Below are 22,080 nucleotides of genomic sequence, written 5' to 3' on the forward strand. Positions count from 1 at the left end.
AGGGCAACAAAAATAATTAGGGGAATGGAGGACATCAGCTATGAGGAAAGACTACAAGCACTGAACCTATTCTCTCTGGAGAAGAGACGATTGAGGGGGGATATGATATCAATGTACAAATACTGTACTGGCGACCCGAGCATAAGGAACAAACTATTCAGAGAGAGGAGATACAATAAGGCACGTGGCCACTCACTAAAACTTGAGGAAAGGTGGTTTAACCTTAAAGTGCGTAAGGGGTTCTTCACTGTAAGAGCGGTAAGGATGTGGAATTCTCTTCCACAAGCAGTCGTATCAGCAGGGAGCATTGATAGTTTAAAAAAACTATTAGATGGACACCTTAAAGACCACAACATACAGGGGTATACAATGTACGGTTAAAAGCAAACACACACACACACATCATAGGTTGAACTGGATGGACTGATGTCTTTTTTCAACCTCACTAACTATGTAACTATGTAACCTATTCAGAACTGGATACAGAGCGCCAAGCTGCTTGCTATGCTGCGATCAGAGAAGAAGAGGAAGCGCAGTCACTGCCACTAGAGGCCCACCACCGCTCCACAGGCTACAAGAAAATGGCCGCCACATTGATTTCAATGGGAAACTCGAAAAACATGGCCGCCCGGACTACACAAACATGGCCGCTGAGGCTGTATACAACCATCCACAACAAAATGGCAAGGCCACGTGGCACCCAGGACCCAGCCACAACAAAATGGCAATGCGACGTGGCACCCGGGACCAAGCCTGGCCCTACAGGTACTTATAGTCCACGGGGGGGGCTCTCACAGGGACCCTCCACGCAGCCATTCGCCGCAGAAGCATCCGAAAACCAGCCACCAATGACACGCTCCCAGCCCCCCCACCCCCTTCCAGCCTGTCACCAATGACACCCCATACACCACAACAGCCCGTGCACGCCGAGAGGGGACTAATGGGGGGAGGTGAGGGCGACCAGTACAGGGAAACCCGGCTAGTGAGGGGGAGAAACCATGAGGGAAGGAAGGGCACAGAAGGGGCCTACCAACCCGAGGAAGGAGAGGGGGGACACTACTCACCACACCTGGGAACCAAGCGGACACCAATCCTGACAGTCCACTGTGCCATCTTTGAATGGGGGTGAGGTACGCTGCGACTCTGGCTGTGACCATTATCAAGACCAGGGCTATGTGTCCTCGCGAGGAGTTTCCCTCGCCGGCCTGACTAGGCAGAAATAAAACTGAAGTCCTAGAGCAGGAAGTGGGAGTATACCCCCTGAGACTACCCCAGGGGCGTACCCAAAATTATTTCCGCTTAGTCCGACTCCTGTGGAGAGAGCAGTATAAGTCTAAGGGTCTAAGAAGATATGGAGCTGTGTCGGTCAGTGAACAAAAGAGAAAGATTGGTTTTGCTTCCTGTTCAGCTCACAGAATGATACAAGAACACTAATAATAAATAAATACTTAATAACAAGATTCACAGTTGTTTTTTTTTTTTTAACACATTTTGAAAATGTTTTCAAGTTGAAAGTAAAAACTAATTCAGCCAATACATGTAAGGACTGGAACGTGGCAATGTATTACATTTTTGGTGTTGGGTTTAGTTATCCTTAATGGCCCGTACACACGATCCGAAAATCGGACGAAAATTAACGCTTGTGAAAGGATCAGACGATAATCGTATCGTTAGTACACAGCTTACGAGAGGCGATCACGACAGTTCACCCGATATTATCTGGTCGTGCAAGCATAAAAATTTTGATCGTATTATAACACATCGTACGATAATCGTATTATCAGTATGTTGTTCGTCCGAAAAAAATGGTGAGCAGTAGACAGCGCATGAGCAGTAGACATCATTTTCCCCTCACACGCTACAGCGTGGTTACGCATACCGGAAGCTAAGAATAATCGTCCGAGAAAATTCGTATCGTGAGTAACCTCTCCCGTTAAGCGAATATTATTGAGAGCTGCTAGAATACGAAAAATAACGGATGGAACGTCGCCCGATTTTCGGATCGTGTGTACTGGGCATTAGGACCAAAACCCAGAGAATGTTTGGCACAAATACCCTTCACGGTTTGCTTGTTCTTACCTTAAATTCCACAGCCAGTACATGAAGAGAAGCAGCCATCGGCAACACAGTGCAGCCTTCAGCAAGGTTGTCTGACAGTGCAGTGCGGGAATACCAGAAGTATAGATTGTGCCATGGAAGGAGGCTGGTGGTAAAGAATGGCTCACCAATCAAAGCAGTGACCTAAATGAAGAACGTAATGATCAGGTAACACTAATAATTAAAAAAAGTACATTTATACTGGATATTACACCAGAAAAAAAAAAAATCACCTTTTTGTCCCCGAGATTAGCGGCAGTAATGCTTTCTGGTGCTTTCTGTAGGACTGGAATGGCCTCCTTGAGATGGTTGGTTAGTAAAAGCTAAAAAAATAGAAAATAAGTCCTAGGGGTAAGTTGTCAGGAAGAATTATGCATTAAAGTGTCTCTCCAGGCAAAACAGGTAATTTGTATTAGGCAAATTTCCTATTAAACATGTCCACTCAAAATGTGCTAATTTTTTGAACTATCAGATACTCTCAAAGGAAAGGACTGGCTAGAAGGCTTGGCAGTAAAAAAAAAAAACAAAACAAAAGGATTTTCATGCAGCTTTCTAGTATTTAGGCCGCTCAATGTTAAAAAAATAATGATACATGTGTCATTTTCTATACCTTGGCTTTTCTTCTAGTAGAACGCAGTGTTGTATATGCATAGTAGAAAATGTATGATGTTGAAAAGGTTGCATCTGTGTATACAGCAAGTATGATGAGATGATATTTAGGTGTGTATGGAGACGCCTTTTCACCCACTGACACCACTGAGTGAACATGCATAAAAGTTCTTTCAGTATTAAAGCTCACAGTGATAAGAAGTTTCACCAGTAGGTGGTCCTACTTACCAGAACATACATATTCGTGAAATACTAGTCTTGGGTGTACTGTCCCTTTAAAGTAAACCCTATACAGGCAGCCCTCGGGTTACAAACAAGATAGGTTTTGAAGGCTTGTTCTTAAGTTGAATTTGCATGCAAGTTGGAACAGGTACATTTTTTAGGTGTAACTCCAGTCAAAAAAAATTTATAACTTTTTTTAATGGCATTGAGAAGGGTTAATTGGCCATGCAGTGATGTGGGATTGCTGACAGGTCTGCCGGACAGTAGGTGGCAGCATGCGGTGAACAGCAAGATGGCCACCTGGTGGTTTCGCTTGCCGTTGTGCTGCCTCTGTTTGTAGGTATGAGTTGTACGTAAGTTGGATATTTGTAACTCGGGGACTGCCTTTATAAAGTAAATATGGAAGCTTCTATTGTTGATCTTCTGAAAATACTAGCTGCCTGCCTGTTAAAGTGATAGTAAACCCTTATTTTTTTTTTAAATATTAAAACACATTATACTTACCTGCACTGTGCAAAGATTTTTTACAAAGCAGCCCTGATCCTGCTAACGCTCCTGACTCCTCCCCCCTGCTGAGTGCATGCCATAGCAAGTCACTTGCTATGGGGACACTTGTGCAGGCTCGCTTTCAAGCCGGTTCTGTGCGTCCACTGACACAGAGAGCACCGCTTGGCTCCACCTCCAACTCCCTCACAATGTCTCCTGCTGTTGTCTCTGAGCCTATGAGGAGGGAGAGAGCCAAGAAAGCCACTGCTCTCATCCTCATCGCTGGATGGAGATTGGGCTCAGGCAAGTATAAGGGGGGCAGGGGGGACAACTGCACTCAGTTTTTTTACCTTAATGCAGAGAATGCATTAAAGTAAAAATCCTTCAGTTTTTAGAGCCACTTTAAAGCGGAATTCCGGCCTCAAAAAATGTTTTTTTCGTTAAAAATACCCCCGGGACAGTCTGGCCTAGTGCATTTCAGCAATGATAGCTTCTGAACGGTCCCCGGGTTCACTTACCTTTGAGAAGAAATACTTACCTTGAAAATGTCTTGTCCAGCGCTGCCATCTCAGGTGTGGGCAGCTGAAGCCGGAGTGTCCTCTTCAGTGACGTTTGAGTCCCAGAATTCCCTGCTCGTCACTTCCAGTGCAGGTGCGTCATCCCTGCACAGCTTCTGGGCATGCCCAGAAGCTGTTTAGCAGGGAATGACACGCCTGAACCGGAAGTGACGAGCAGGGCCGATGCAGGTGCATTGAGTCCTGGGATCGATGACGTTCAGCTCCCAGGAATCAATGTAAGGAGGAAGAGACGGCACGGGCTGTGGCGAAGAGGGAGGAAGTGGAAGGAGGGTAAGTATATTTTCTTCAAAAACAAGGTAAGTAAAGCAAAAAAAAAAAAAAAAAATAGTGATTATCCAATTCTTTTTCAGGTTACTTAGAGCAAGCGGATGTCAAATTTTCATTTTAAGGCTGGAACGCCACTTTAAGCCTGGCATTAGTACTTTTCTGAGTTACCAACCCCAAACAAATATAAGCACCAGTTATGTCAGCGACAAGCTATAATATGAAATGTTAGCATAACATATTCTTTAAATCAGGCAATTAAAGGTATTACTTTCTGCATTACCCTGCTCTAGAACACGAAAAACTCTTGGAAACACTTTACATTCATCTGTTGTTTTTATCCAAAGCCTTCTGAACAGAAAATTTTAAATATAGCCATTGTAGTGTACAATACAAAATGTACACAAACCTTCTCCATGACTTGCTTGGACATAGAAGAAGACTCTACTGTGTAAACCTGCAAGCAAAAAAAAAAAGTTATTGCAGTGTTAAATAAATACTGAACAAACATCGCAAAGTGCATATAGAAGCAATGTAAAGTAGAAACCTCATATCTGCCGGTTTCTGAAGGTATATGCATATCTCACTTCAATTACAAATCCAAATATTAAGAGTTTTATCCCACATTTTGAAATACCGTATTTTCCGGCGTATAAGACGACTGGGCGTATAAGACGACCCCCCTATTACATGATCTACCGGTAATACTTCTACTTAGGTTACCTTGGAGATATTATACTCGGCGTATAAGACGACCTCCCATTTTTGGGGGATTTTTTTGAGGTTCAAAAGTAGTCTTATACGCCAGAAAATACAGTAAATGTCACAGAATTAATCTCTTTCTGCCCCGGGGGTCAACTCTCCATCCAAAACAGCTTGTATACGGCATAAATACGGCCTAATATTATGAAGGCAACAATTTCACACCACCTACAGCTGTTTCAGGTTTGTTGGTGATTATTATTGCAGTGTAAACTATCTATGGATCAGGGCTTGTAGACTGACGAGACAATACAACCAAAAAAGTTATGGCAAGCTACAGAAAATCATACAAGAATACTCTGCACTCAGTGTAAAGGTCAGTAGAGCCCATATGTCCAGTATGTTCATTTTTTTTATAATCCTATCCTTCTCTTTTAAGCTAAAGCTCACCCATCACCTAAAGGATCAATGCGGATAGTCAGAAGAGTAAAGACAGCAGAGCCAATCTTAACTTCTACATACAATTAAAGATTTGTTTTACATTGTAAGCTGCCTGTGTCTCTGGATCAACTGATCATTTAGACGTGTCATTTTTACTGAAGGTAATAAATGGCGCATACTCAGACTGGACTGGGTTGGTAAGTGGGGTCCCCCAAGGTTTAGTCCTGGGACCAACCCTGTTCAATTTATTCATAAACAGCATTGAGGACAGGATCAGTAGTTCTATATCAGTTTTTGAAGACGACACAAAATTGGGCAAGGCAATAACTGCACAGCATGGGGCAGATAGCTTACAGAATGACCTGAACAAGATAGCAGAGTGGGCAACGACATGGCAAATGAGAATTAATGTGAAGAAGTGTAAGGTTTTGCACTTGGGGACTAAAAACATAAAAGCACAATACAATTTAGGGAGGAACCTTTGGGGGAATCAAAAATGGAGAAAGATCTGGGAGTCTTGGTAGAGGATAGACTAGACAATAGCATGCAATGTCAAGCGGCAGCTGCCAAAGCCGGCAGAATATTAGCATGCATAAAGAAGGGGATGTATTCCAGAGATGAAACTATAATCTTTCCACTTTATAAAACTCTGGTCCGACCGCATCTGGAGTATTCTGTCCAGTTCTGGTCGCCAGTCCTCAGGAGGGATGTGTTGGAGCTGGAGAGAGTCGAGAGAAGGGCAACTAAACTAATTAGGGGATTGAAGGACCTTAACTATGAAGAGCGTCTGCAATTGCTTAATTTATTCTCCCTGGAGAAGAGACGCATGATAGGGGACATGATAGCAATTTAGAAATACCTCAATGGTGATCTCAGCATAGAAAAAAAAGCAATTCAGTCGCAAGGATTGTATGAGGACGCAAGGGCATACAATGCGATTAGATGAGAAGCATTTTAACCTCAGGCAATGCAGGGGGTTCTTTACTGTTAGGGCTACAAGATTGTGGAATTCTCTACCACAAGAGGTAGTTTATGCGGGAAGTATGGCTACTTTCAAAAGACTCTTGGACATTCATCTCAAGGATCAGAACATAAGGGGGTATGAGAAATGATTACGGCCACACACACCTACACAGGATGAACTGGATGGACTATTGTCTTTATTCAACCTCAACCACTATGCAACTATTCTTACACAGTAATGCATCATATGTGGAGTTCATTTCCAATATTTTTTTTTTTACCTTAGATATTCACCAAAAGGGTTATGGACATTACCTGATCTGCTCCGATAGAATAAGCCAGCAAAGGTAGCAAGCTGCCATCACTTATACACAAGCACACGGAGCTTGGTGTCAGGATCTGCAGAGTGATAAAATAAACAAAAAAAAAACCACTACATTAGAGCAAAGAAACATAGAATACAATTTTACAGTCTTTGGTACAGAAGTTGTAATAGCTGGTCATTTTCCCTCTATTCCAGGGATCTCCAAACTACGGCCCTCCAGCTATTGCGGAACTACATGTCCCATGAGGCATTGTAAAACTCACAGACATGACTAGGAATAATAGGAACTGTAGTTCCTGAACAACTGGAGGGCCATAGTTTGGAGATCCCTGCTCTACTCCTTTAGGGAGACACTAGTGCCCTGTAATCCCCTGGTTTACCATCTTCACTGGGGGGAGGTTTGGAACAGCTTCGGCAGACAGTGCTGGTCAGTCGCTTGGATAGAATTGGTGCAGAATGATCAAACCTAGAAGTCCATGCAATTATTCCATATAGGGGCTGCATAAAACTTAAAAGTGAAACTTACACTTATATTTACCGACCGGGTACCCTTTTCTGAGGAGGTACACACTTCTACTGACCCTTTTATCACTGATGACCTTATTGGTACTGGGGGCTAGGAGGTTGTAATGGTGCACAATGAAAACCCGTGGCTTTGTATAACTAATAGGCAGGCTTGATCCACCTGCTCACTTGTATACAGTTTTTGAGCATTTTCTAGGTATTTTGCCAAGGCACCCCTGGTTGAAACCTGTATTAGACTGTCAAAAAAGCAGTTGGTGCACTACAGTAGCAGCACTGCAGGCAGCATCGCCTTTGATGATACTAGAATATATTTTTTTCAATGCATACAAACTGTCATTTTACATACATTATTTTTTAAAATGATTTGTATAGTCTTAATTTTACAATTAATAATTTAATATAGGGTGCTTACAAAGCATGTAGGCTGTAAAAAATAATGGGCTTACCAATAACAAAGCCCAGCATAGCATGTTCACTTGTTGAAGAAGTTGGACCTGGTTTGTGCTAGGTCTGGATGGCGGATCTGACCAGCACCGGTCTACTTAGCCTCACCTGAGCGGCTTCTCTCTCCTATTCATATGCTCACTTGTGGACTGCCCCTGTCCATTGGAGGAAGGGATAAAGGGGGGGGGGAGTGACCCGCCTGTGAAACATCCCCGTGTGTGTGTTTTGCGAGCAGAAATATACAACCCCAAAAAAGTCGGTACTCTGTGCACAATCTGTATAAAAACAATGATTTGCAAATCTCATAATCCCAAACATTCCTCTCCCAAAACTCCAGCAACTGATCTCCTCAGTTCCCAGACATTTACAGTGTTGTTAAAAGAAGAGGGGAGGCTACACAGTGGTAAACATGGCCCTTTTAATACTTTTTTGAGACATGTTGCTGCCACCAATTTCAAAATTAACTTTTTCTATTAAAATTGTACAACTTCTCAGTTTAAACATTTGATATGGTTTCTATTGTGAATAAAATACGGGTTTATTCGATTTGGAAATGGGGTTGTACAGTGTACTAGAAAATAAAATTACACAGGCTTTTCCCTTTCAATTACTGCTTAGCTGAACAGACATGATACCTTAAACTACTTCCAAATGGACATTATTTTGTATTCTTATATCCAAAGATTTCCCAATTATTGAAAGCAATGATTTATTGCACTACGAGGCATGCAAAAAATTCAATATGTGTGGCAAGGTGTGTTGGATTTCATTCTCAGATTTTAACTACATACTGTAAGTACTCTAAAGCTAAGAAGCCTTACAGAACATAGAGGTTTAAAATATGTAAAGGCAGCTACCTGTTCTTACAGTGGCAACCATTCCACACCTCCATTACCTTCCTCATGGCTGCTTTATACTTCGCCATCCTTCCCTCATCATTCAATTCCCCAAAGCGTGTACGGTTCCAAATGATATGAGCTCCGCAGTGACACACCGGGCGTTCATCTGATACAGAACTGCTCTTCTCCAGGCTGCGAAAGAGGCTTGATTATCACTAATGCATTTTCATTTCTGCTCCCAATACATGTTTTCATTTCTAGAATGTGACACACAACTGAAAATGTTTTTTTCACATGCAATTGTAATATAACCATCTGCAACATTATACAGCAACCTAAACAGCATATATTTACTAAACAGCATGACCATTTATGTGCATCCATTTATTTAAGCTAATCTGTGAAAGTTGCATGGAAGTACTGCATATTACTATGAATATCTGTGGCTCTCACTGACTCTAACATCACTTTCAGTTGAACGAGTCAGTGGGAGGAATCACAGCGTGTGGTGAGGGGAGCAGGTATAGGACACAGCCCTTATATTTCGCTCTCAGTTTAAGTTGTGTTTAATTCTAAATTCTTAGATGCCAACTCCCACTGTATCAGCATCATTTTGTTGTAGAGGTTATTTAACTTACAAATGTAGTATTGCAAATATGGACTCTGTGTGGTGAAGGGGAGCTTCGCTGTGTGACAGATAAGCCTGTTCTATGTTACAAGAAAAGATCAGTGCGCACTACACATCTTTATGTAAAAGCCTTGTATTAAAAAAAAATAATAATGCAGACATAAAGCCTGTTCTGCAGTGTATACTTCCTAAGGAAATAGAAATCAACAGGTAAAGACGTGACAGGTACAAGTTCTTCGTCTTTTTTTTTTTTATTTCTGTCCCTTTTTTTATTTTTTCCTTTTTTTTTTGATGTTTTTATCATTTTGGCTTCCCCTAAATGTTTGAAAATATGGCCTTGATGGTAAACACTTCATTACTATACAATTGTTTAAAGCAGTATAAACCACAGCAATTTTTTTAAACCTGCAAGGTAAAGGCAAAATGTGCGAGTATGCGTCTCATACTAGCACATTATGAAATACTTATCTGTCAACTCTTCCCTCTTCACCCGGTCTTCCTTCCATGTTCACATGTACTGGCTGTCTGATTGGCTGTGCCGTGATGTCGTCACTCCCACGCATGCGCGAGGGAGTCACAGACTGCAGGATGGGGCTCTGAAGGGACGGCATGTTCCTTCAGAGCGCATGGAATGATGACATCACCAGCTGCATGCAGTGCGAATATCTCCTAAACATGTTTACATTTGGGCAACATACGTCATATCCTCTTCCGGTTTATGACGTGTATTTCCGGTCTTCTATTACCATAACGAAAATGGCCGAAAAGGAACTTCCGGTCATTGATTCAACTATATTTATAGGTGGCGTCAGCACGCCGCCCGTACCTTTGAAAAAATCATCTTTGATGAAACTAGTCAGGTCACGGCGTGCTGACGTCACACCCACCTACTTGTTGTGAAGGACGGGCGAGCGGAGCCGTCCGGCCGGCGGCTGTTACCTCCCTCCAACCCCTCTCATCCACGTTCCTTGTCGTCTGATATTTTGTAAGTGCAATACATTTTGTGTCAATAAATTAGTCGTTGGATTTTATGCTATGGCTCTCCCCTCCTCATTTCTTGGGTAACCTGCATCCCTCCCTGAGTCTGGTTGACGAGCGCTATCAGGAGTGTTGTCCAGCGTCACTTTGAACCCCCGCTCAATTAATATCTGGAGCTGGTAAGAGTACCCATTTTCACTGGTGCCCTCTAGGTTCTATTATACGTCTACCTTCTAGTCTATCTGGTAAGCGGTTTATCTCACTACCTGCTTAAACTTCTTGGTACAATCTATAAGGGAACCTACCCTCTTCGGTGGTGGCTGTCACTATTCACCACTATTGGATTTTTAGTTATCACTATTTGGGTGTTATCATCGTTTGTTTTGTGGTTTTACGCTATGGCGTTTGCCTTTTTTTCCCTCAATTAAACTTATCCTTGGACACCTGCATCACCACGGTACGGGTTGCTGCCTTCTGAGGTCTGTGGATTCGGTTCCCATTATTTTGGCTACAGTACCTGCTACTTCTGGTAAGCGGTACCCGCACAAGTTACAACGCAATTTTTTCCAATTTTTTTACTGGTTTACACTATGGTGTTGTTTTTCTCCTTCTATTCATATACCACTGAGGAGATTTACATCGGAGCCCTATGAAGCTTGCTGTGTTCCACATTTGAAGACTCTGCCTCTAAATTTCTTGGCTCTTTAATGATTGGAATCTGGTAAGCGGTACCTGCACAAGGGTCATCTTTTTTCCCTCTCATTTATGGACATTCACATGGACTGTTTCATTTGTTAGCGCAGCTTTATGTATATATTTTCTTCTTGGGGTGTCAGTCGCACTTGAAGCTGCTGCTTTGCTTTTTTGAATTAGCGCAGTTGTTTTTTCTCCTTTATTTCACCTGTTTGACTTTCAATTGCTGCTTTTTCATGGATATTTTTGATTATAGGGCCTCTAAGGTGGTCAACACCGATGGGGTATTCGAATCTTTTACTTCAGATGATTTTGACATGAGTGGTCTGTTCATGAGGCTTAAAAATTTAATGGTGTCTGAAGTACATACCCAGTGGGACATAGTTTTTCTTGAAACTTATGTTAAGAGAACTATGGTGCCCAGGAGTCTGAGGTGGGAGGTATGTCCCCAGTCAGATGAGGGTGAGCTTGAAGAATGGCACAGATACTTCAATGAGGCAGGGGTTAATTTTTTGAGATTCCTCATATCCCGTAAAAATGCCAAACTAACTAGGCTGGATGGGGAAATCAAAATTGTTAAAGAGAAATTAGTCCCTCATATGACTAGCGAAGCCTATAAGGCCGCGTCGGCTGATCTATTGAAGCTCCTCCAAAAGGAAGAGAGAGAGCAAAAAATTAAAAAACGTAAAAAGTTCAATCGTGACTTACAGGACTATCAGTCAAGTGCAGTCTTTGAGTGGCAAAAGAAATTGTTGGGTGACCAAGAGCAACCTGATGATGCAATGGAAGTTTCAACTAACCCCCCAAGAGTTGCTTTTAATGGCCCACCTCAAACCAATAATAATGGTCCCAAAACAAATAAAAAGGGACCTCGGCCTAATGGTCGACGTCTCTCATATAAATCACCACATAGGGGCCCCAATGTTGCTAATAACAAACCCACTGGGAATCAATCCAAACCTAATAATCATTTTTCCGGACAGGGTCAACAAGGCGACTGGCAACGCGGTAGAGACCGCAACCAGCATGGAGGGTATGGTTATCCCAACTATCCCCATACTCCTCAATGGAGGAGAGGACCAGACAACTTTGCAGAATCAGGATATTATTACCCTAATCCCCATTGTCCAGAACCTGACCAATATAGACCACCACACTGGCGGCAGTATTACAGTCCCCCTAGATCCCAACCATATTGGTATGATCCAGGTTACAATCGTCCACCAGGGCCTGCAAGGGAACCTCAGAATTCTAGAAGAGATCACCCTCCCCCTAGACAAGAGGGCTATCAGTATAATGTACCGGTTAATAACCGATTCTACCCGCTTAAGGACAATGAGGCCCCTGAAGAAGTGGAAACATCTCAACCACTCAACAGTACACATACAGTAAGAGAGGTGGCCTTGGAGAACCCTAACTCTGAGACCCTAGCAGGTCAAAGCTATCCTGGTTGGGGTTTTCCCAAGGCCAATCAAGGCATCAAGCGCCCAGCCGAACCTCAAGAGGATGTCGGGGAGGCAGGCGCATTAAATCAAAAAAAATCCAAAACGTAGAGGGTGCAGGTATCTTTAACCTCAGCAAGGTCACCCTTAGCAGTGCTGAGATTCAAATTTTAGATAAAGGCCTTAAATTCGCACCCCCACAACGCCTTAATAAATTCCAAACATACATGGATGTACACAAGTTTGTGAGGAAAATGAGTGTAAAAAGATACATGATGAGTAATCCAATTAGCCAACAAACGAATGTACCCCGGCAATATCAGCATTCCGGGTTATCAAATGCATCTGTTTTTAACCCGCCAGGATCTTTAGCACCATCTCTGAAAGTTTTCAGGGATGTGGTGCTTAGAGATCTGGATCGCATTCAAGTGCATAAAACTTCTCTACCCACTAATTTACAGACCGGATTAGATTCCCTATGTAATAATAAAAACTTGGTGATCAGGCCTGCCGACAAAGGCGGTGGGATAGCAGTCCTGGATAGGGACGACTATATGGCAGAAATGTATAGACTATTGAGTGATGGTCAGACTTATGTCACACTGCCCTCTGACCCTAAGATCAAATATAAAAAGGAGTTGGTAAACATAGTTGAAGATGGTTACCAAAGAGGCATACTCAACAAAAAGGAGAGGGCCTATCTTGTCCCAAAATGTCCCCGGACTCCGGTGATTTACTGCCTCCCTAAACTGCATAAGAGTCTGACTTCCCCCCCGGGTCGTCCCATCGTCAGTGGTATAGACTCTGTGACGTCCCGGGTGGGGAAGTATATTGACTCTTATTTGCAGCCTCTGGTCCAAAAGACCCCATCGTACATTAAGGACACTACACATGTCCTTAATTTACTATCTGGACTGACTCCCACTGCTGACCTATGGATGGTAACAGCGGACGTATCTTCACTGTATACCGTCATTCCACATCACTTGGGTCTTAATGCAGTGGGAATGTTTCTAGACAGAGACTCCTCTATACCTGACCAACAGATCTCACTCATTATGAGACTTTTGGAATTCGCCACCCATCACAACTATTTTTGGTTTGATGGGAGGTTCTATCGCCAGACGACAGGTGTGGCAATGGGGGCTAAGTATGCCCCCTCCCTTGCCAACTTGTTTATGGCACAGTGGGAGGAGGATGTCATCTATGCCCACCATAGGCCTCAATTGAGGTTGTGGGCCAGGTACATAGATGATGTCCTCCTCCTCTGGGATGGTCATCATCGTGACCTGGTAGCTTTTATGGAGATGCTGAATTCCAACTCAAGAGGGATCCAACTTAATTATGAATGTAGTCAATCTACTATTAATTTTCTTGACATTACCATAACTGTGAGGGATAACTGTTTTTTCACCTCTACCTACTTTAAATCGACGGACAGAAATTCATACATTCCCGTCGACAGCTGTCACCATGACCCTTGGCTAAAGGCTGTGCCAAAGGGACAATATCTCCGCATTAGGAGGAATTGTTCCAGTCATCAGGTTTTTCTCTCTCAGTCTGAGGTTTTAACCAAGAGATTTCTTGAGAAGGGATATGATCATGAATTTCTCCAGAAAACACTCTTGGAGGTACAGCAAAAAGATAGAGCTTCACTCTTGAAACCACGGGAAGTGGAAGATAATACAGTTTCCAGTGTGCTCGCTGCTCCCTTTATTACCACCTTTTCCAGTCAACACATGGTCATTAAAAACTTAATACGCCGACACTGGCATATTTTAAATAATGACCCTGTTCTAGGCACAACCCTACCTGAGAAACCTAGGGTTGTTTTCAAGGGTGCACTATCCTTAAGACATAGTCTGGCCCCCAATGTGCTGGAACCCCCCAAACCTAGGAGTACTTTCCTAGACCAGCTCACTGGTTATTACAAATGTAATAGGTGCCAGATATGTTCTTTGAATTCAATACGGACACGTAATACTAAATCCTTCACCTCACATAGTACTGGCAAGCCACATGACATTGAGCCTTTCATTTCGTGCACTACCAAGGGAGTTGTCTATCTGCTTCAATGCCCTTGTGGCTATCAATACATAGGCAGAACCAAACGCCCTATGAATGTCAGACTCAATGAACATGTGGCAAACATTCGTAAATCATTTCCGAAGCACTCGGTATCGAAACATTATGCCCAGGCCCACAATAGTGATCCCAAGAATACACTATTTTTGGGAATAGACAAGTTTACCCCACACTGGCGGGGTGAACCTCTTAAGAGGGGTATCTCCCGCCTTGAGATGGCCTGGATATATAGGGTCAAAACATACACACCTTTTGGCTTGAATGTTGACACAGAGATCAACGCATTCATTGATAACTCCTGAGCTGATTAGGATTTTCAAAGAATAATTACCTTTTTTGGTTGGTGAATTTTTAGTTTCTTTTTAAGGGACAATATGTTCTGTATAGGTGCTTTTTATGTACTTTTTTAATATGTTGCAATGTATTTTTTAATTAATTTAGTGATTTTAGTTTTAGCTTTTCATTTGTATTGTATTTAGGAATCCATGACCGGAATATCCTATTTTAATTATTCAGTTATAATATTATTTATATCATTTTAATTTTCCATTGGCCGATGAGATGGCATTTTTGACAAATCTACCATCTGGGGCTGTTTTGGAGTCTCGGCGCTAAAGCCCGGATTTCGTAGTGGACCTCTGGTCTGTGTTGATGCAATTTCTGATCCCTTGGATGCGGAGCTCCACTTTTGCTATTTGTTTACATTTGGGCAACATACGTCATATCCTCTTCCGGTTTATGACGTGTATTTCCGGTCTTCTATTACCATAACGAAAATGGCCGAAAAGGAACTTCCGGTCATTGATTCAACTATATTTATAGGTGGCGTCAGCACGCCGCCCGTACCTTTGAAAAAATCATCTTTGATGAAACTAGTCAGGTCACGGCGTGCTGACGTCACACCCACCTACTTGTTGTGAAGGACGGGCGAGCGGAGCCGTCCGGCCGGCGGCTGTTACCTCCCTCCAACCCCTCTCATCCACGTTCCTTGTCGTCTGATATTTTGTAAGTGCAATACATTTTGTGTCAATAAATTAGTCGTTGGATTTTATGCTATGGCTCTCCCCTCCTCATTTCTTGGGTAACCTGCATCCCTCCCTGAGTCTGGTTGACGAGCGCTATCAGGAGTGTTGTCCAGCGTCACTTTGAACCCCCGCTCAATTAATATCTGGAGCTGGTAAGAGTACCCATTTTCACTGGTGCCCTCTAGGTTCTATTATACGTCTACCTTCTAGTCTATCTGGTAAGCGGTTTATCTCACTACCTGCTTAAACTTCTTGGTACAATCTATAAGGGAACCTACCCTCTTCGGTGGTGGCTGTCACTATTCACCACTATTGGATTTTTAGTTATCACTATTTGGGTGTTATCATCGTTTGTTTTGTGGTTTTACGCTATGGCGTTTGCCTTTTTTTCCCTCAATTAAACTTATCCTTGGACACCTGCATCACCACGGTACGGGTTGCTGCCTTCTGAGGTCTGTGGATTCGGTTCCCATTATTTTGGCTACAGTACCTGCTACTTCTGGTAAGCGGTACCCGCACAAGTTACAACGCAATTTTTTCCAATTTTTTTACTGGTTTACACTATGGTGTTGTTTTTCTCCTTCTATTCATATACCACTGAGGAGATTTACATCGGAGCCCTATGAAGCTTGCTGTGTTCCACATTTGAAGACTCTGCCTCTAAATTTCTTGGCTCTTTAATGATTGGAATCTGGTAAGCGGTACCTGCACAAGGGTCATCTTTTTTCCCTCTCATTTATGGACATTCACATGGACTGTTTCATTTGTTAGCGCAGCTTTATGTATATAATATCTCCTAAACAATGCAGGTTTAAGAGATATTCATGGTACCTACAGGTAAGCTCTTATACCTGTAGGTACAAGAGCAAAAAAAAACAAAAACATTTTTTACTACCAATTTAACTTTATGCTTTGTAATTGTTGAAGGTTATAATTCATATTTCTGGAAGTTATAGTCGAACCATGAATGTTATTGCTGTCAGAGTGCCACATCTTTCGATCTTCTCTTCTTTCTAAAAACTCATTAATTAAATAAAAAAAAAAAAGGTCACCAAGCTCTCACTTTCAATATTACTCCTTTATACCTTGTTAAAGTCTTCCACATTCTGTACTGCTTTAAAAAAAACTGCAATAACCCTAAGTAATCTCATAATTTTTGTAACACTTCTACACTAATATATTGCCAGCACCTACAAACATATGTGAACAATAACAGAGTCTAGAGCACACTTTCCTAGGGACATTTTCTAAAGATCTGCCCACCAGCTACTGAACATAAAAAGTTGCAAACCATAAAGCACATGTGTCAAACCCAAGACATGCGGGCTCAATCTGGCCCTTCAGGCCATCTCAGGTGGCCCTCGCACCTCTCCTGCACCTGCAGGAGAGCTCCAGTCTTCCTTTGGCCCTCTCCTCCAGATCCTGCACTTTCTGCTTCCCAGCAATGCCCCCAGCAGTAGCACAAGGTAAGCGGGAGCGCTGTGATGCAAGAGAAGGTGGAGGACTCATGACATCTGATGTAAGGAGGGGTGGGGTGCTCTGGACATCTAATCTTAAAAGGTACAAGTAGCCTTTTGAGGGCAATTATAATGCTGATGCTGCCCATTAAGAAATTGAGTTTCACACCTCTGCCATAAAGTGTTTCTCTAGAGAAAGCATTCAACCAATAGACTTGGTATACAAGACAAGTGACCATTCTAACATGTCATAACAGTCTGTGTTTAGCTTTTTAGCTTGATAAACAGATGCTGTGAACATTCTCAGGATGTCTACCATTTACTGATCCAACCTGTCTGCGTGCTGTAAGACTTCCCATCAATGCCAGTTGGGGAAATCGAATAGACAGCAGCAGTGCAACCACCAGTAGATTTTCAACTGTTTGCACTGAACTGTCACATCAGAGTTTCAATACAAATTAAAATTCTAATAACTGGCTTCCCCATTACTATCCACCAAAATGATAGAAATTGTGTTTTGTGGCGCACCCTACTAGCCCCTCCCACTAACATGATCTTCCTGCATTGCACAGAGAAGTACAAAAACCTAGTGATGAATCACTGAATCTAAAATAAGGTATGTAATGAAAACAGAAAGGCAAGAGCCAAGGAAGGCAAAATATAACCAAATTAAACATTAGCTTTAAAGAAGTATTAAACCCAAAATATATACTGCAGCTTACCAATCCTCCCAAGATGTTATGGCTGTAATATATATATATATTTTTAGGCTTTTTCCTTTATTTTTCCTGGTAATCCAGCCACTAACACACTTCATCCCCAGTAGAGACTCCCTAAGATAAGAAGTAGTAAAGCGACCACCTTTGGACAGCAGCATTTTCAGTTTTGGCAGGGGTAAGCTTTTTCCAGGGCTTGACAAACCCCAGGCGCCAGATCGCCATGGCAAAAAGAAATTGCATCCTGAAGCCTGGGCTTGTGCCTGAATGTTACACACCGTCCGCTGCTGCTCCCCCCCCCCCCCACTATGCATCCCAGGCTCCGCTTGCCCATCTGCAGGCCCAGCATAGAGGGTTCACCAGGAAAGGGAAGGGGGGGGAGGGAAGGCGAGTGTTTCCGCAATGGAAAAAAAAATATACATTTTTTTTAATTGTAATAAATTAAAGTTACACCCAAGCACATAACCCCCCCCCCCCCCCCATATATGCACATACAAGCTTAAAAGGACGCGGCAGCGGCACTATGCCCAAAAACAGACTGCGATACACATTACATTTGCCGCGCACGCCGAATGCGAGAAATAATTTTAGCACCAGACCTCCTTCGTAACGCTAAACTGATAACTTATAGGTGGCTTTTAAAGCATCACCTATGGAAAATATAGGTACTAAAGTCTGTCCCCATTTCGCGGGTGCATGCAAATTTAAGGTTTGACATGTTGGGTATCTATTTACTCAGCTTTTATATTTTACCAAAAAATTGTGCAATTTATTGTGTTTTTGTGCACCATAAAGTTAACTTTTGCGGTAATATTGCGTGACAAATATTTGGAAATACCACTATTTTATTCTCTAAGATGTCTGCTTTCAGAAAATATATAATGTTTGGAGGTTTTATGTAATCTTGAGGCCTAAAATTATTTTTTAAATGTGTGCAAAAAATGCAAAAACGGCTCTGGATGTGAAAGGGTTAGAAGATAAGTTCACCTTCGGGAACATGTTACATGTTCTACCCAAACGTTTGTAAAAAAAACAAAAAAAACAAAAAAAAAAAAACTGGCTCCTAACTTTTTTTGCTAGCTCCTAGATTCATAGCAAATTTTTTAAGCCCTGCGTTAAACTAGCAGATTTAGATGAACTTTACTAACAAATGAAGCTGAACTCCAGATAACACTTTATAAGCAGTTGTAGTAAAACGTTCTTTTCCCTTTTGGGATAAAGGTTTTAAATAAATGAATAAAAGTTGATCATTGTAAGCACCGCTATTAGTGGTAAAAGGTCTCAACCCTCTAACTGCTACTTTGTCTGGCGAACTTGGTCTGTGAAAGTAATGCCTCGTACACACGCAACGATTATCGGCCGACCGATCGGCCGTCTTTTGTCCAGTGTTGTTGTGTTGGTTGGAATGTGCTCTAGACTGCACACAAATTTTCTCGGCCAACAACAACCAACTTCAGAAGTGATGTCATGTGTTGGTTTACTTTCCGTGTGTTTTTTCTTCTCTGAGCATGCCCAGTCTTGCTCATCTGATTTTTGTCTGCCGAAATCTGTACTGACTGATGGAAAATCGGCCTTTCTGTTGACGGCCAACAAAAATTTTATAGCATGCACACCAGATTTTGTTCGGCCGAAAAGTCGCAGTCGGTTGTCGGAAGCATCATACTAACAAGCCGACAATCAGCCGATCGGACGTTGGCCGAAAATTCACGGCCAACAATCGTTGCGTGTGTACAAGGCATAAGTTGAAAAATAACAGACTTACTGGCTGGATAACCAGGTGGGGAAAAAAAAAAAAAACACGAATGCAGCCACTAAATCTGAGAATTCGTAAGCTGCAATTTATTACAGGTTTGTTTTTGGGTTTAACTTTGCTTTAAAGTTTATCACATAATATCAACAGCACATAAAAATGTCAAATGTGACTATGCTGAATATGAATTACCCAGGCTTTATAAGCTTGTACCACACACAATAGTCATCTTGATAAGCAGTGAGACAGAGCTCTTCCCCCGATGTCACCTTCCGCTCCTCAGGCAGGAAATACACACACTGCATCCAGTGATCCCGCCACTAGACATAAAAAAGTTAAAAATAAATAATCAAATAACAAAAAAACATGAAAAATGTTATACACAGCACATTATCCACAAACACTGTTTTCAACTAATACCTAACAAGTGAGGAGACACCTTTAAATGCTAAAAATGTTATACTCTGACTGTAAAATTATCATTAAAAACAAAAAAAGTATTTATGTTCAAACTGCAACATTTTTTAAAAGAGACATTTCCTATCATCAGGTATTTTAGACATTCAATCACTTACCGGGACAGGATGGTCAGTGGGATACAGCCACCCTGGCTTCATAGTACAATTGATTGTGCCTTCAGGGTCCATATCTATGTCCCACCATGACAGAACAACCTGGGCGGCACCAGTGGCCACAGCTGTAAACATCACAGGATGAATGACAGTGGCACTACTGACCTGCTGGCTGAAATCCACTCTGCAAATAGAGAAAGCGATGGAATAGTGACATAAATGTATTCTCATACATATTCCATATTTAAAGGGGTCAGAAGGCTTTTAACTTAATGCATGCTCCCCTCTACCCCCCCCCTCCCTAATTCTTATCTGAGCCCCCTCTCTATCCAGCGATGTCCACGAGTGCCTCAGCCGTCCGGGACTCTCTCTCCTGATTGGCTGAGACATAACGGCACTATTTGCTCCAGCTACTGTCAATTAAACTCAGCTAGCCAATCATAAGAGGGGGTGGGGCCGAATGGAAGTTCCGTGTCTGAATGGATATATGGAGCTGCAGCTTGGCTTGGGTGCCCAACAGGAGGGAGTGGCCAGGAGAGCTGAAGAGGGACCAGAGAAGAGGAGGATCTGGGCTGCTCTGTGCAAAACCACGGCACAAAGAAAGTATCATGTTCGTTATTTTAATAGAAAAAAAAAAAAATAATACTTTACAATTACTTTAAGGTCCTTTTACTATCATTTGAGTAGTACAAATCCTTCAGACTAAAAGTCATAAAGGGACGAAGCACCCCCAATGTACTCGGTTCTCCAAACCAGCTCTTTGAGACTTCTTGTTTCATAAAAGCCAGCTATGGAAACTATTGTGTTTAAAATATCAGATTTTTTAAATTTATACGATTTTTAAAAAAATGCATTTTCTAGAGTAAATATAAAATACTACATATAAATTGCAGTGTGTAGCCAACAGGTGGAGCTCCAGAGTCCTCTGCAGCATGTTTTCTGTAACTCTTTATTTCTAAACTGCAAAAGGAACAAGGGGTATTTATGAATGCAGCATTGCTCTATTTCCAAATGTTGCACAAAGCGATTGTGTGCCAATTATTCGCAGTACCTATTAAACCTTTTGCAGCTGAATGTTTGCAAGTGAGGCACCACTTTCTGTTTTGTAAATGTATCTGCTTGATGTGATAAACTGACCTTAGACCTAATGTATTCGACAAATATTTACTAGCATAATGGGATGTCTACGCGATGAGTGGGTTTCAGTGGGAAAATCAGAGTGCCACACCAAGATTTGGAGTCCAGAATGAAGTTTAATTCTAAAACTATAAAAGATTTGGAGTCCAAAATGAAATTTAATTCTAAACTATAATAGGTGCTACATCCAATGTGTTTCAGGGACCGCACAATACCCACATCAGAGAAAAACCATTACATTTAAACATAAAATCATAAATTCACTGAACTAAAATAGTGCATAAAGAGAGTTCTCAAAATAGATATTAGTAGATTTCTGAGATTAACTGTGTACAGCACACTATCTACTAACTCAGATAACACTTACCTAACACACTTACCTGCTGAAACCAATAACTAAAATTGTGTTGTTTGCGATCTTGGAATTCGATGGCCAAATGTATGCAAACCTTGCAAAATTATCTTAATTATGTAAAACAGTTACACGTGATTGTAAATGTGAGTGTATTGCAAGTGTGATTAACTACTAGACTGTGGCTGAATTATGTGGATGTGGGTGACTTTTTCAAGACAATTATCTGAAACTTATTTCTTAAATGCTTTTATCGAGAGCTATTTTTAGGCAATTCCACTGCAAATTTTCCACACTTTGGCATAAACAAAATGCTCTCACCTGAAGATGGCCATGATGTCGCTTAATGTTTTGAAGTCATCTGGGCTCAGCTGGCTAAGCTGGACATCACACACTGATGGAGCTCCAGGACAAGTCTGAATTTCGGCTGGAGGCTGGATGAGCCCCTGGTCCAAGTTTATGGGGAAAAGCTTATTCCAACCCCAAAGCCTGCGAGATTCCACCACTAACGCATATATTGTAGCCCGATGAGGCACTGCTTCCCACCACTCCTGTAAGCATGCATTAGAAGAGATGGACAGAAAGGAAAACACAGCTAGTGAGTAAATGGATATATGCACACACCATACAGTACTTTCATTGGACCTCAGGTACCACTAATACATATTCATTTTGCATGGCAGCAAAGTTTAAGTGATTGTGAAGGCATATATATTTTTTTTAATAAATACCAAACATGTTATAGTTATG

At 41.9% G+C, this 22,080-nt stretch overlaps 1 protein-coding gene across 1 annotated transcript in view; it reads right to left on the reverse strand.

The window, feature by feature from the left end:
• Positions 1-22,080, reverse strand: part of PRMT7 (protein arginine methyltransferase 7) — a 102,748-nt gene that overhangs the window by 48,312 nt on the left and 32,356 nt on the right. The window contains exons 7-14 of the mRNA XM_082270548.1: positions 21,652-21,881; positions 19,845-20,025; positions 19,462-19,589; positions 8,552-8,687; positions 6,678-6,761; positions 4,666-4,713; positions 2,331-2,420; positions 2,080-2,241 (exon numbers count right to left, since the gene is read on the reverse strand). Of these exons, the coding sequence (XP_082126674.1) occupies positions 2,080-2,241; positions 2,331-2,420; positions 4,666-4,713; positions 6,678-6,761; positions 8,552-8,687; positions 19,462-19,589; positions 19,845-20,025; positions 21,652-21,881 (1,059 nt within the window). The remainder of the gene's footprint in view (positions 1-2,079; positions 2,242-2,330; positions 2,421-4,665; positions 4,714-6,677; positions 6,762-8,551; positions 8,688-19,461; positions 19,590-19,844; positions 20,026-21,651; positions 21,882-22,080) is intronic.

The sequence above is a fragment of the Pelophylax lessonae genome (assembly GCF_965119305.1).
Source record: "Pelophylax lessonae genome assembly, chromosome: 10".
Classification (NCBI taxonomy): domain Eukaryota; kingdom Metazoa; phylum Chordata; class Amphibia; order Anura; family Ranidae; genus Pelophylax; species Pelophylax lessonae.